This window comes from Cydia strobilella, chromosome 6 (genome assembly GCF_947568885.1).
Source record: "Cydia strobilella chromosome 6, ilCydStro3.1, whole genome shotgun sequence".
In the NCBI taxonomy this organism is placed as follows: domain Eukaryota; kingdom Metazoa; phylum Arthropoda; class Insecta; order Lepidoptera; family Tortricidae; genus Cydia; species Cydia strobilella.
The window spans coordinates 18,197,181-18,210,966 of record NC_086046.1 but is presented as its reverse complement, the minus strand read 5'-3'; the positions used below and the strand labels follow the sequence as shown (position 1 = coordinate 18,210,966).

General features: G+C 38.1%; 1 protein-coding gene across 1 annotated transcript; it reads left to right on the top strand.

Annotated features, from left to right (window-relative positions):
- The first annotated feature begins 2,596 nt into the window (after nucleotides 1-2,596).
- On the top strand, nucleotides 2,597-13,651 carry LOC134742189 (CD63 antigen-like). The gene is made up of 5 exons (XM_063675174.1): nucleotides 2,597-2,800; nucleotides 10,198-10,386; nucleotides 11,181-11,351; nucleotides 12,264-12,521; nucleotides 13,446-13,651. The coding sequence occupies exons 1-5, from the start codon at nucleotides 2,723-2,725 to the stop codon at nucleotides 13,632-13,634; spliced, it is 885 nt and encodes a 294-aa protein (XP_063531244.1). The 5' UTR covers nucleotides 2,597-2,722; the 3' UTR covers nucleotides 13,635-13,651.
- The last annotated feature ends 135 nt before the right edge of the window (nucleotides 13,652-13,786 follow it).

Sequence of the window (13,786 nt, the reverse complement as noted above, 5' to 3'; positions counted from 1 at the left end):
ACTTACCGTAAAATGGGGTAAGTAGGGTTCGCGGGGAGAGTTGGGTTATGAATGGGGAGAGAAGGTATGAAAGGGGGGTGAGGTGGGATTTTAAGGCTACTGCTACAAAAATAACGTATTCCAATTTAAAATGGAGCTATATTCAAAATAAATAAAAAAACGATCCAACAAACTTCCAAAATCACCTTTGTATGAAAACCCATCTAACCCCAATTACGAGGGACTACGGGGTGAGGTGGGATTTCCTGTTTATCGTCAAAGTTATGAAATGGAACTACCCAAAATAAAATAAAAACTAAAATACGAACGTCCGGAACACTTATAATATACACCATTCAGTTTGCATATGTAAAAATAAAATGTTATCGAGGTTTGAATGTCACTTATGTTCCTACTCACCCCATTTTACGGTATCCGAATAAAGAAATAGATACTAAAAATTGAATACGAGTGTCAGGATAATGCTTGAGGAAATAAAAATTGCATGCAAATTTTAAACTAACCTAAATTAACAAGTTTTGGGAACAAATTAAATTATTTTATTAAATATTTTGATTTGTGTTTTTTTAAGTAGTCACACTACTATATATAAATTAAAAACTGTAATAGATGTCATATATTAAAGAAAAAGTGACGAAGCCCTCGAGTGGTGAAGGCCGGATTCGAACCGGCGTCTTTAGCTATCGCGGCTAACGCCATGAACCCCTAGGCCACCCCGCCACCGGCGGCGGCGGCGGCGGCGGCGGAGGCGGCGGGGTGGCCTAGGGGTTCATGGCGTTAGCCGCGATAGCTAAAGACGCCGGTTCAGTTCGAATCCGGCCTTCACCACTGGAGGGCTTCGTCACTTTTTCTTTAATATATGACATCTATTACAGTTTCTAACCTAAATTACTTTCCTATAACTTCCGCCAACGTAGACACTTAGGTCATTTAGGTAGAATGATTGAAAGCCGTTGAACGAATTTTGTATTTTCAGTTTAATTTGGATATGTACTGATAATTCCGCTACTTGACGCTACGAAATGTCGACTACGAAAATAATAGTCTTTTTGGTAACAAAACTGATGTATGGGGTGAGCACTCTATGTCACCTTAATTCTCTTTGGTAGTAGGTAGTTTGTTGCCATATGTGTGTAAGTGCCAAATATGACATGCACTTAGCATTTTAGTTAGCGAAGTCACAAAACTGCGTACTTTATGCTCATAAGTGAGCTAATTGGCTCATGGAGAATTGGTCAAGCGCGAGTCACTTTTTCTGTTTAAGGTTCTAGTGTAAACGATTCGCGACTAGCGGCAAAAAGGCATTTCCAAACCGCCGAATAATAATTTAAGTGCTGAAAAGTAATCTGATATATAGTCGGTGGGCCCTTTAGGCCCCATTCTATTTCTAGCGCTTTTTCAACGCGCATTAAAAAAGCGCTTGAATCTGCCCGCACGCTAAATTCGATTTAAAAACCAAGGCTTAAAGTTGAAAATCCAACAACGCTTGATAAAAAGCGCTACCGCCATCGTGTGAATAAAATAAATACATATGTTTCCATTTGTGTCATTCAAATTTAACAAGTTGTTACTGTTTTGTTGATTTTAAGTACTTTAATACGATCGACTGATTGGTGCATGCGAAATGAAGTGAAAGTAGTGCGTGAGGCCAGGAATATTAAACTTTTTGGTAAACAAAAATCCTAACAACAAAGAAAAACAAGACACTCATAGCAATTAGCACGCCCCCCCCCCCTCCTCTACACAAAAAATACTTTACATAAATCAAGAGCAGAAAAAACACAATATCCATCTTCCAACACGGCTGGTCACCGTGGAAGATTATGACCCTCCAAAGAACAAAGAATTTCAATTTCAACAAATACATACAACGTCAGAACACTTTCGTCATATGACCGCTGAATTGAATTAGAAGAATCAATAAAAGAAATCAAGTACAATGTAATAGGTATATCGGAAGTGAGAAGAGGCGGAATGTCAATAGAAGAACACAAAAATTTCATACACAAGACCGAACTATTTGGGCGTCTTTGGAGGAGGCCTTCACCCAACCTGGGGTTCTTGCAGAAGATTAAAAAAATAACAAAAAATAAATATACTTAATAATCTTAATATGAAATTATAAATACTAAAAATACTAACATTCTAGAAATTAAGATAGGTAAAAAAACACAAAATATGTAAAAAACTAACTACTAACAACCAACTCCTTACACTTAGAAACAACATTATTGTTCTCTTTTTTGTATGCAAGAAATAAAAAGGCTTTTTTATTTTTTATTTATTTATTATAGTGCGTGAGATGCACGCCAGTCGCCAAGACGATCGTCAGCTGTATCAAAACCAATTCAAAACCATAACATGTTGTTAAATCACAATCGGGCTCTACATAAATGGGAAAAATCAGAACTTAAATGTACATAAGGCACGTAAGGAACATAAAAACGTTCAATAACTCACTCTCTTTCATGCTTATCTGAATACGTAACAAAAAGAATAGGACGCAAATCACTACAACTGCTGCGGTTATGTCAACTTTTATACCATAAAAGGATTTTCCATTGACGCGCGGATCGCCACATTTTCCACTCGTTTTCCTCGCGTTAGTTGCTCGTCGCCGCCCGACTCTAACGGCCGATAGCTCAGTGATAACTTATCAACTGATAACAAACGTACTCAGTGCCAGTATTCGTACACCTGTGAAGTAAGACAGTGCGCCAAAATGGTGGCTCAAACCAATTTGGAAGTGGGCATGAAGTGCATTAAGTATATGCTGTTTTGTGTCACGGCAATTTTTGTGGTAAGTACAACTTAGTGCTCTAAAACATACGAGTAAGAACCGAAAGGGACTATAAGACGCTTTTTTGCATGTTCGGAAAAGTGTGTCTGCATAGTGACGTCACAAGGTTGATGATTACTAATTTAATACATGCTCGTATACCTATAGTACAGTCAAGGGCATAAATATATTACATACCCGAAGTTTCAAAAATATGTGTACGCTCCTACACCTTAGACAATAAAGTCGTGTACATATATTATTGAGCCATTTGTCTGGATCGATATTTTTGCTTTCAACGTACTTAAGCATAATTGCGGAAATCGATTTGATTGACGGAAAACGATCAACTTGACGTTCCATATTTAAATTTTGACATAAATATTAGAACTGTACGCAACTTTATATTATAGACGAGGGACAGGTCATTTGTGGCTTTCCATCACATGCTTCAAGTGCAATAAGGTTCTTTTTATCTCAAATTCCAACAGAAATTTTGTTACAAAGGTCATCAAGCATAAGGATCCTTCTCTGATGGAAAGCCACATTTAGTTTTAACTGAAATCTATCGCAATGTTATAAAACTGCGCCATATTTTTATGCCTTTGCCATTGCCGCATTACCGTTTAAAGTACCTTATCGCTTTAATTTCACGGTGAATTCCTTAGTTACTTGCTGCATTATGCTAATTTGACAAGGTACTAAACGTAAACCTACTGAAACTTGACTGAAACACGTAATTCCACTTATTGCTGGTAGAACATTAACTGTTATTGTAGACAATGGTTATTTAAATACTATAAACGGACGTTTAACGTTTTTCTTCTAAATGTACCATTTTCAATCAAAAGGGTACTTATTGTCGGTTGTCAATAAGGCGCTATTTCCATACAGCTTCAATTTGAAATCAACCTTATTGACAAGCGACAATGTGGTACCTTTTGATTGAAAATGTCACAAATAAGTGTGAATTCTTGTGTTGCCAAACGCATGAATAAAGATATTAAATATGACAAAAGAAATACAAGATCTTATCTTCTACTACGAATCACGTTTGCTCAATGATGAGCATATGCCATGATATTGACACTGTGTTATCTGAAAGTAAAAGTAAGTGGTCACCTGCGCGTTGCCGGTTTTGAGAATTCAGTGTGCTGAACATTTGAAGGTCCCTAGCCATCAGCTTTTCAATACTTGTTCCTTCCGGTAGGTAGGTACATAGGGTCTCTACTTAACATCTACATAATACATCTACTAGGTACATATGAGTATAGTTTCTTGCAATAGAGCTAAGTGAGCAAAAATGTCTACACAATTTTGTGTAGGTATAGAACCAGCTACAAGAGGGGTCATATATTTTTGCGCGCTTCGTTACGAAATACATTAAAAAAAAAAAAAAAAAAAATTTGTATAACATGCAGTGGGTTACAGGTGTGTCGAATGCTACGTTTAAGTTAATATAACTTAACATTACATTAATATAATTGGACATACTTGTAGGTATAGCTAACTTCCTATTTCTACTGTTTCTAGTTAGACTACTCTAGAAATTAGTTTATGCCATGAAACACACTTAAGTCACAAGGCCAATAGTATTTTCCTGATCGATAAAACAGTTGCGAAAAAAGATAAATACGTTTCACAAGAACAACTAACACAATAAAGAATAATACTTAAGTAGCGAAACTTTTTACGATGATAAGAAAACTTGATCCGTAACACTAATTTAGTGACTAATATAAGTTTCTTATCGGGTAATTCACCTGTAAAACTAACGTCATTACATACATAGACAATATTTGGAGGAAAAATATCAGTAGGTTTTTAAACCTAACGAAGCGGGTTTAAAAATATACCTATAGGTGGGTACTGTGTACTGTGTGTCGGGTCGTCAATAGAACTCTTTTCCCACAGGTTGGTAGTAATAGTTAGGTATTAAAACCTATTATATTTACAAACAGACATTACAAGTTTTTTTCTTCGGGTAATTGAAATCCTCATTGACTTATATGCGTTACATATTACTTCATTACGAAGTGTGCCAGTTCGTTGGTGCCCAAATTTAATGGCGTTTGTGCACAATTTCGTTGGTGCACATACATTTAAGTAGGTGTATGGCTGAGAAACACCCCATACTTAAAATTTAAGTGTTACTCGTAGTCGTGAAATGCAAAACAATTTTAAAGGCTGTCTTACAGGTTTGCTGTCCTTATGTAAAGCGTTATGAATTCGGCTTCCTTCCCATCAATCGCGTTTGAAACGTCTAGAACCTTCTAACAGGCTTAAACGATGAGTGAGCTCAACCATTACATTAGACAATTACAAAAAACATGCTTCCGCGCCACGTGCTCGTAGGTTTACAGTGTAGGCGGACCTTCGCCTTGCACGTAATGTGGGTAAACAAAATAGTAGATTGTTAACCAAGGGTTGAAAGGCGCCTATCTCTGTCAAGGTAGTTTAGCGCTCGAACGCAGTGAGAGCGCCAATAGTCCGAGACGGAAATGGTGCCTTTCACTCGAGTTAAACACATGAAAACATACCATAATGTACATATATTTTGGTACTCGTAGCTAAGTAGTGTTAGACCAAGCTAAGTTGGCAGCGATATTGATAGCCCAGACGGTGCAAGTGTTATTTAAACGTCATAATTATGACCGAATGAATTTGCACCTTCTGGGCTATTAATATGGCTGCCAACTTAGCTTGGTCTAACTCTAGTTTAGTCATCAATAGTAATACCAAGCGTATTACTAACTTAAAAGGATAAAATTAACTGTAAAGTTGTACAGTAAATCTAAATCATTGACACTTTATGGTGTACGATTTATCAAATCAAAATTTATCAACGAAATTAAAGACTATTAAGGTACCTAATATCATATTCGGTGGGGGTTTATTAGTTCTTGTAACTAGAGGTGTATAGTTGACTATAAGACCTCACTTTGTTTGATCGGCTATTTATAATTCATATTTACTAGCAATTTCGTAAAAATAAAGGAAAGCCGACTACGCTGGTTTGGACACATTTCCAGGCGAGAAGATGACTATGTAGTCAAAAAGGTCCTGAACATACCAAACCGACCCAGAGGACGAGGTAGACCCCCCGCTACTTGGTGGACCAAAATACAAAAAGAGATGAACCAGGACAGCCTAACTACGCAGACAACCCAGAACAGAGCTCTCTGGCGCAAACGTACAAGGAGACCCGACCCCAGATGAGCTGGGAAGAGGGTTGGCCAAAGAAGAGGAGGAGATTTACTAGCAATTTCGTATAAGTACGGAGCTAATTTTATTTTAACATTTGGGGCATTTTCTATGAAAAGGGACCTTATTGTCGATGGCGCTTACGCCGCACAGCGCCGCGCGGCATTGTATTTATATCGGAGCATCGTTAATAATGGCGTAAGCGCCATCGACAATAAGGTCCCTTTTTATTGAAAATACCACATTTATGTTCAATACGCTGACCACGTGTTTTTATGTCACATATCCTCTTTGCCAATACCAAAGATAGATATAACTCCGCAATAGATGGATACAGTCTAAGGACAAAACGTGCCTCGAAAATGACGAAAATTTGATTCTCGATTAGATGTCGCTACTACCTTTGGCCTACTCTCGTATAGAGGGCGTTGACGGTTTCGTTTGTTATTAAACAATTTTAACGCATATCAGTGAAAGAACATGAGTCAAAATAATAAAAATAATTAATGCAAATAAAAAAAATCATTTATCCATATTTAAATACATTTTATAGTATTTTTATAAATCTTTATTTTTAGTTTTAAAGTGTGTCGATAGATGACAGTGAATTTACTGTGGTTACAAAATTTACTATGACAGTACCGGTCTATAATATTATATCCTCTTTGCCAATACTAATAAACGTAACACGTAAACGTAACGAAGCAAGGTCACCCCTACAATGGTGTATGAAGTTATATATAATGGCTTTTCACTCATTATTTATGCAGCCGCTAGTGCTTGCTCGTGAAAATCGATAACATTCCACTTAGCATGCCTAAAGCTACTAGTAGAACCTACTAATTATAGTCTAAACGCTTTTAAGTATAGCTTTTATATTCTAATTTGAAGGCCGAGGCCGGCAGCCATCTCAACTATGCAAGCATGCAGATTGTCTGTCAAGATTCTTGGAAAAAACTAGGATTTCTATCGCATGGTGCCTCAAACCTAAATCACACCTATTCCAATTAAGGGTTTTCAAAAAAATTATGTGTCATATTTGACACCGCTTTGATATACGTACGTTAGTCGGTTCGATATTACGGCCTGCTAAACTAAAAATACGTCAAGGTCAGTGTCGAGAGCCTTCGTGGATAACCCCGCATTTTGATGTGACGTCAACGCGACGACACGACGCGTACGCAATCTAAGTGTTCAGACTACAGCACAACCTAATATCAGTACCTACAACCTATTAGGCTGTCAATCCCATTGCGTGCCTACATCTACCAGTAAAGTGAACTCGGTCGGTACAGCATAGGTAGTTCTTACGGATTTTCAAGTCAAGAGTATACTCATTTTAGTTCGGGGTTGGTCTGAAAAGTTATATGGATCAATTGCTAAAGTCTGTTATTTATTCATGTCGCAATCTAAGAATGTACTAGCGTAAGAAATCCATATACGAATGGCGATGTCCTATCACACAACCCAGCGTAACTAAATATCAAATGTAGATTTCATATTATTTATTCGTGCCGCAATATAAGAATGTACCAGCGTTAGAAATTCATATACGAATGAGTATGTCTATCTATGTCAGTGCAACTAGATTTCATCTTTTTTATACCTTTTTACCTGAGTCATCATTTGCTCGGTTTGCATTCGTTTTTCTATACATTTGGCTTTTTAAAAATACAAATTCCATGGATCTCCATGGAACATGGCGGGCGCCATCTGGCTCAGATGGCGCCTGTCCCCGTACCCATCGTGTTCGAAAATTGATGAAATAATGATCCAAAAAAGAACATAAATATACCTGGGACTGAATCGATCGAGACATGTTCAGATAAGATAACATATTTATGTGGAACGTTATCAAGAGATATCGCGTAAAACAAAGCTTTGTGAAATTATGCGTCACATTCAAATATCTATTGCAAAACTTATCGGTATGACACTATGTTTAATTGTTATACCGATACCTACCTTTTATTTGCATTGAGATAGAGATTTTCCTAAAATTTCTGCCTTTTCGTAAGCGTGTGATACCTTCGAGGAAACGACTACAACAAATATTATGTACTTGCTAAACGAAAAGTTACACAACCACATGAAAGTTGATAGCAGTTTTGGTCCCTAATGTTGGTTCAGTAGGAAGAAGCGAACTAATGTATACGAAAGTTTTTAAAAAACCGGCCAAGTGCTAGTCGGACTCGCGTTACAAGGGTTCCGTACATTGCACAATTTAAACAATGTATTTTTAGGCACGTTTGGCTGTGCATAGAGGGGTGCTGGTGCCTACACTTATGTATGGTAGCGAAAGTTGGGTATGGCAGAAGAGGCATCAGAGCCAAGTGAATGCAGTGGAAATGAGAGCGTTGAGAAGTGTGTGTGGTGTGAGATTACAAGATAGAATTAGGAACAGTGTGATAAGGGAAAAGTGTGGACTGAGCGAAGATGTAGTGACAAAAATTGAGAAAGGTATGTTGAGATGGTTTGGACACGTGGAAAGAATGAGTGAAAGAAGGCTAACAAAGAGAATATATATGGGAGAGGTAGAAACGGGAGTTGGAAGGGGCAGACCTCGGCGGACTTTCTCTGATCAGATCGGGGAAATCCTGAAGAAAGGCCAGGTCAAGAGCACCCTAAACCGGCGAGCGTGTATGAGGAATGTTATGAAAGTGAAGGAAGCGAAAGAGGTATGTCAGGATCGTAGCAAGTGGAAATCCGTGGTCTCTGCCTACCCCTCCGGGAAATAGGCGTGATTATATGTATGTATGTATAGGTATGTATGTATGTATTTTTTATGTGAAATATCTTTAAAAAACCCGTAGGGGTCGGATCAAAAACTAAGTAATTAAGTCCGACTCACGCTTGACTGCACATTTCTAATAGGTTTTCCGGTGATCTATAGGTAAAGATCTATTTTGTGTATTTTTTTCAAAATTTTTGACACAGTAGTTTCGGAGATAAAGGGGGGGGAGGGGATGGTAATTTTTTGCCTATTTTCTTGAATAACTTCTAAACTATTTATCTCAAAATTATATAAAAAAAATTGAGATTCTCACAATGAGCTCTTTCATTTGATATGTAACACGATATAGTTTGACACTTTATTTTTTAATTTTCTCATTTACCCCCCAAAAGTGGCCCCCGTATTTAAAATTAATTTGTTTACGTTACATGTCCATCTTTGGGTCACAAACTTACATATGTGTACCAAATTTCAACTTATTTGGTCCAGTAGTTTAGGAGAAAATAGGCTGTGACAGACGGACAGACAGACGCATGAGTGATAAGGGTTCCGTTTTTTCCTCTTAAGGTACGGAATCCTACAAAAGTGTAAAAAGTGAAATTTAATGGAAAGAACCGGATTTTTGCAACTTACTCTCCTTGCTTAGTTCGAATTAGCATTTAGTCCGATCTTAGTCTAAAAAGGTTTTTCGGTTTGGTGTCTTGAAAATGTTATTTAACTTTGCGTGTAGATTACTCCTAAACAATTCTATTAAGGGGCATTAAGTGAATTAATAATAAAAGTTTGTTTTCTTTTTTATCATTTGCGATAACATTCGGAGGTAAAAGTTAGCGAGAAATGAGTAATATATTTTTTTGTGACGTTCTTCCAACTCGCCGAAAAATAGTCCAGTCTTACCCGGGTGTAAGTCACTAAGTACTAGCAAAATGCGACACGAAGGCCAGGAAATTTGAAATCTAAATATAGCTGTGAAAATATCAATGCTAACCAAAATCAAAATGGTTGGCTTACCGTTTTGGCATTTGTTGCTGATGTGCAGAGGCCTCCGCTAGTTTCTTGTTTTTCTTTGGCGGCTTTAATATACTTGCGGTTTTTTTGAGAATTTCGATTTGCTTTTAATTATGTAGCGTTGAGAAAATTTGTGATAAACCATTGATAAACTGATAAAACTGAACATTAAGTATCAATTTGTATTTTTTTTTAAGTATTCCTGCGGCCAGTATTTGCGCTATTTTGAAATGAGTTAACATTGTTTGAAAAAGTTTAGATACTATACAGACCAGAAATTTGCCCGAAATGGTTCGCGAATTTATAAACATGTCTCTCTCTCTCTCTGTCGACTTTATTCGTCATAATCGTTTGGGCCGCAAATATTTGTTGCACTACTACGCTAGTCTTTTCTGTCTTTGGGTATACGCAACCTGTATTTTCGACGACTTTTAATTCTTAATTTTACTACAAACAAAATCTTACCTTTCAGATCACATCAGCCCTCATAATCTCCGTGGGCACGACGATCTACGCTATCTACCATGACGTGTCCTTCTTCCTGGACCCTCACTTCTTCTCGCCGGCCACGCTGGTTATCGTCATTGGGGTTATGATGCTGTTCATCTCCATGTTCGGGTGTGTTGGGGCGTGGAGGGAGAGCACGTGTTTGGTTAATATTGTAAGTATTCTTCCACTCTTTAGTCTCCAGTCTTCGATTCTTGAAGCAGAATTTGAATTGTTAAATTCTGATTTTGTTATGATATTCATTACATGTGTGTATTACGCCCACTAATATGCCAGTACGTGCATGTTAAACCAATAAAAGAAACTGGTATTTTGCGAGATAGCAAAAGTTACGGCTAGTTTATTTAACATTTAAAACTTTCGCGGTTTGAACACATATTAAATCACATTTAGAAACGGGTCTAGTTTATTTAAACCCAGTTACCCTATACTAACCATACCCATAGCTTAGTAATGTATAGTAAGGTATTAGTCAGAGTAAAAGTCTACAATAACAGTCTTCGGTATACCGAAGTTACCGAGTTATAACTCGAGAGAGAAAATTTGTGATTTGTAGAAGGGGGTGTGTGCTCGTAGACTCGCTCCTACTACAGGTGTAGCACCGCTACGATTAATACTACGATTCGTAGCGGTAAAAGCCCTTACAGCTTGTGATTTCAGAAAAGGGAGGCTCTCATTATAAATGAAAGGGAGCCCAATGAGGATTTACCAATATGGTATGGTTTTGGTAATGATTGTCTTGGCGATTGGCGCGCCTCTCCAAGGTCGCCATCTACAAGGTCGTATCAAAACATGCTCCAACCCATAACAAATCGGGCTCTAGAACAATTTTTGTACAAATGTGATTGTAAAACCTTATTATAAGCATACTTTCGACAGAAGGCCACCTGGAAATCTTCATACATTTAATATCCTAAGAAGTTATTATTCACACGTATATTTTCTCAGTTTGCAGTAATCCTGAGCTTGGTGTTCATCCTGGAAGTCGCAGCGGCCATCGCTGCCTACAGCCTCCGCTCTCAGGTCATCGACATGATGGATGACCGCCTGCGCATCGCCTTGCCTTACTATTACGACAACCAGGAGGTCACGGATGCCTTCGACTTCATTCAGAACAGGGTAAGAAAAGAAGTAAAGTTAGATCCATCGTCGCCTACAGCCTCCGCTCGCAAGTCTTCGACATGTTGGCTGGCCGCCAGCGCATCGCCATGCCTTATTATTACAAGAACCAGGAGATTACGGATGCCCTCGACTTCATTCAGAACAGGGTAAGAACTAAAGCTTTGACAACATTATAACAGTGCCAAGTGGTCGTTGAAGCCCATAAGTGTCGTTTCATGCAATCGAACGTGCAACTTAAAAACAATGCTTCATTCGTCTATTACCTGCTAATATCCTGCTCGTAATCAGAAAGTCATGTTAATATCGATAATGAGCCACAGCTGATAACGTAAAATGTTTTTTTTATCAGAACGGATTTAGGTAAGGTGCGTTGGGGTAAAATTGAAAGGGTTTTTCATGCGGGGTAAGTTGAAAAGTCGCCCGTAATGCTTAGGCATACGGACGATTTTTTGTCTTACCCCTCATGAAAAACCCTTTCAATCTTACCCTAACGCACCTTACTGACTTTTAAATTAAATAGGGATATACTCGGATTACTCAGTATCCAATGCGAATTCAAGAGTTGACATCCTTGAATTTGTTGGTACAGTCGAAGGCAAAAATATCGATCCAGACAAATGGTTCAAAAATATGTGACCACGACTTTATTGCCTAAGGTGTAAGAGCGTACACATATTTTTGAAACTTTGGGAATGTACATAGATTAAGGTTTTTCCTGAAAATTGTTAATGGCGTTTCAACAGACTCTACTTACCTTCCATTTTGTTCATTGCAGCATTGACTGAAACATCTCTTGTCCACTTGTAAAAGAAACCATCTCAATAGAGCTTAATGGTTTCCGGTTTTTAATATTTTGCAGAATATACCTCGGACCTACAATAGTTAAGTAATTCCTCTTTTCCTTTCCAGCTGAACTGCTGCGGTGTCGACACTTATTATGACTGGCATATGGTCGAACCACCACAAGGCGCCAACGGCATCGTTGTCTCTAACATCACGGTGCCCAACTCCTGCTGCGCTGAGTCCCACTACACTGTGGTCGAAGATGTCACTGTAGCTGAGTGTACCAAGTTGTTCGCTAATGGCTGCCTGCCGAGGGTTATCTACCTAGTTTATCAAAGCGCTGGACTGTTGGGTGCTGGTGCTATGACCATTGCCTTTGTTCAGGTTTGTATACATATGTAACTAGGAACAGTCTTAAAAAGAGAGTAAATGTGCCATTGTCAATCAGAAGGGTACTTATTGTCGGTTGTCAATAAGGCGCTATTTCCATATAGCTTCAATTTGAAATCAACCTTATTGACAAGCGACAATGTGATACCTTTTGGTTGAAAATGTCACAAATGATTGTGCCTAACACCTGCTGCGCTGAATAGCACTGTTAGAGTCCGACTAAGCACCGATTTCAATAGGTAGATCAAAGTGAGTGTCATTAGAAAAATAAAATTTTCATAGAAATTCCAATAGCGGATCAAATTTTTATAGAAATTTGACATTACTGATGACATGGTCACATTTTGTCATTGCAAATGCCATGCAGAGTAATCTTGCTCAACCACTTCTCTGTGGTCGACATAGACATAGTATAGTAGTTATGGATATGAAACCGAGCGACCAGGGGTAAGAGAAAGACATATTAATGTATTGACAGGTTAATGTATGGCAGCATAATCCTTTTTCTCTTTCACTTATAAATTTCGGTATTTCGCCATCGCCTCCTACCTATGCTGCCATAACCCGACCATGAAAAAAACCCGGTCGGTGATAAGGAAAAAGCATGGCACTATTTTCTCTTTCCTCTTATAGGAATCGCAATAAGACTATCTTTCTCTAACAAAGAGTGTCACGCCCTTGGTGGTCGATGACGTCACCTGACCGTTGCTGTAAGTATGCAGATTATGATACATTACTTACAATCGAAAATATCTGTATACTATTTTTAATTCTAATCATTAGTCCGTATTGTATCGTTGGTTAATGTTTTATTTTAATTAGCACGCGATAATGCATTAAAAAAATGCCGATGCCGTTATAAAACTGTTTATGCTCCGATAAGACAATGGAATAATTATGTTTTGTTTTTAATTCCAGTTGATTGGCATCGTGTTCTCGTTCTCACTGGGCAGCGCTATCCGCAAAGCGAAGACTGAACGTGAACGCAGGCGTCAAGAGATCCAGAGCAGCGTCATCAACTCTCACACCTCACTCAACCCTGATGGAGAAAAAATTAAGCCGATTGTCTATGTTCCTTTCTACGGACAGACGCAGACCGCGGCATAAAGAGCTTATTACACTATCCTAATTTAGTGACTAACAAGAGGGACGCCGCTATACGTGAGAAACGATAGGATATGTATCTTTTATCGCGTCTCACGTATAGCGGCGTCCCTCTTGTTAGTCACTAAATTTAGCAAAATGTAATAAGCCCTTAA

Excerpts from the sequence above, each read along its gene's own strand:
- LOC134742189 (XM_063675174.1), top strand. The coding sequence starts at position 2,723 with ATGGTGGCTCAAACCAATTTGGAAGTGGGCATGAAGTGCATTAAGTAT. Across the intron at positions 10,387-11,180 it reads GCACGTGTTTGGTTAATATT|TTTGCAGTAATCCTGAGCTT; the intron begins GTAAGTATTCTT and ends ATATTTTCTCAG. Across the intron at positions 12,522-13,445 it reads TGACCATTGCCTTTGTTCAG|TTGATTGGCATCGTGTTCTC; the intron begins GTTTGTATACAT and ends TTTTAATTCCAG.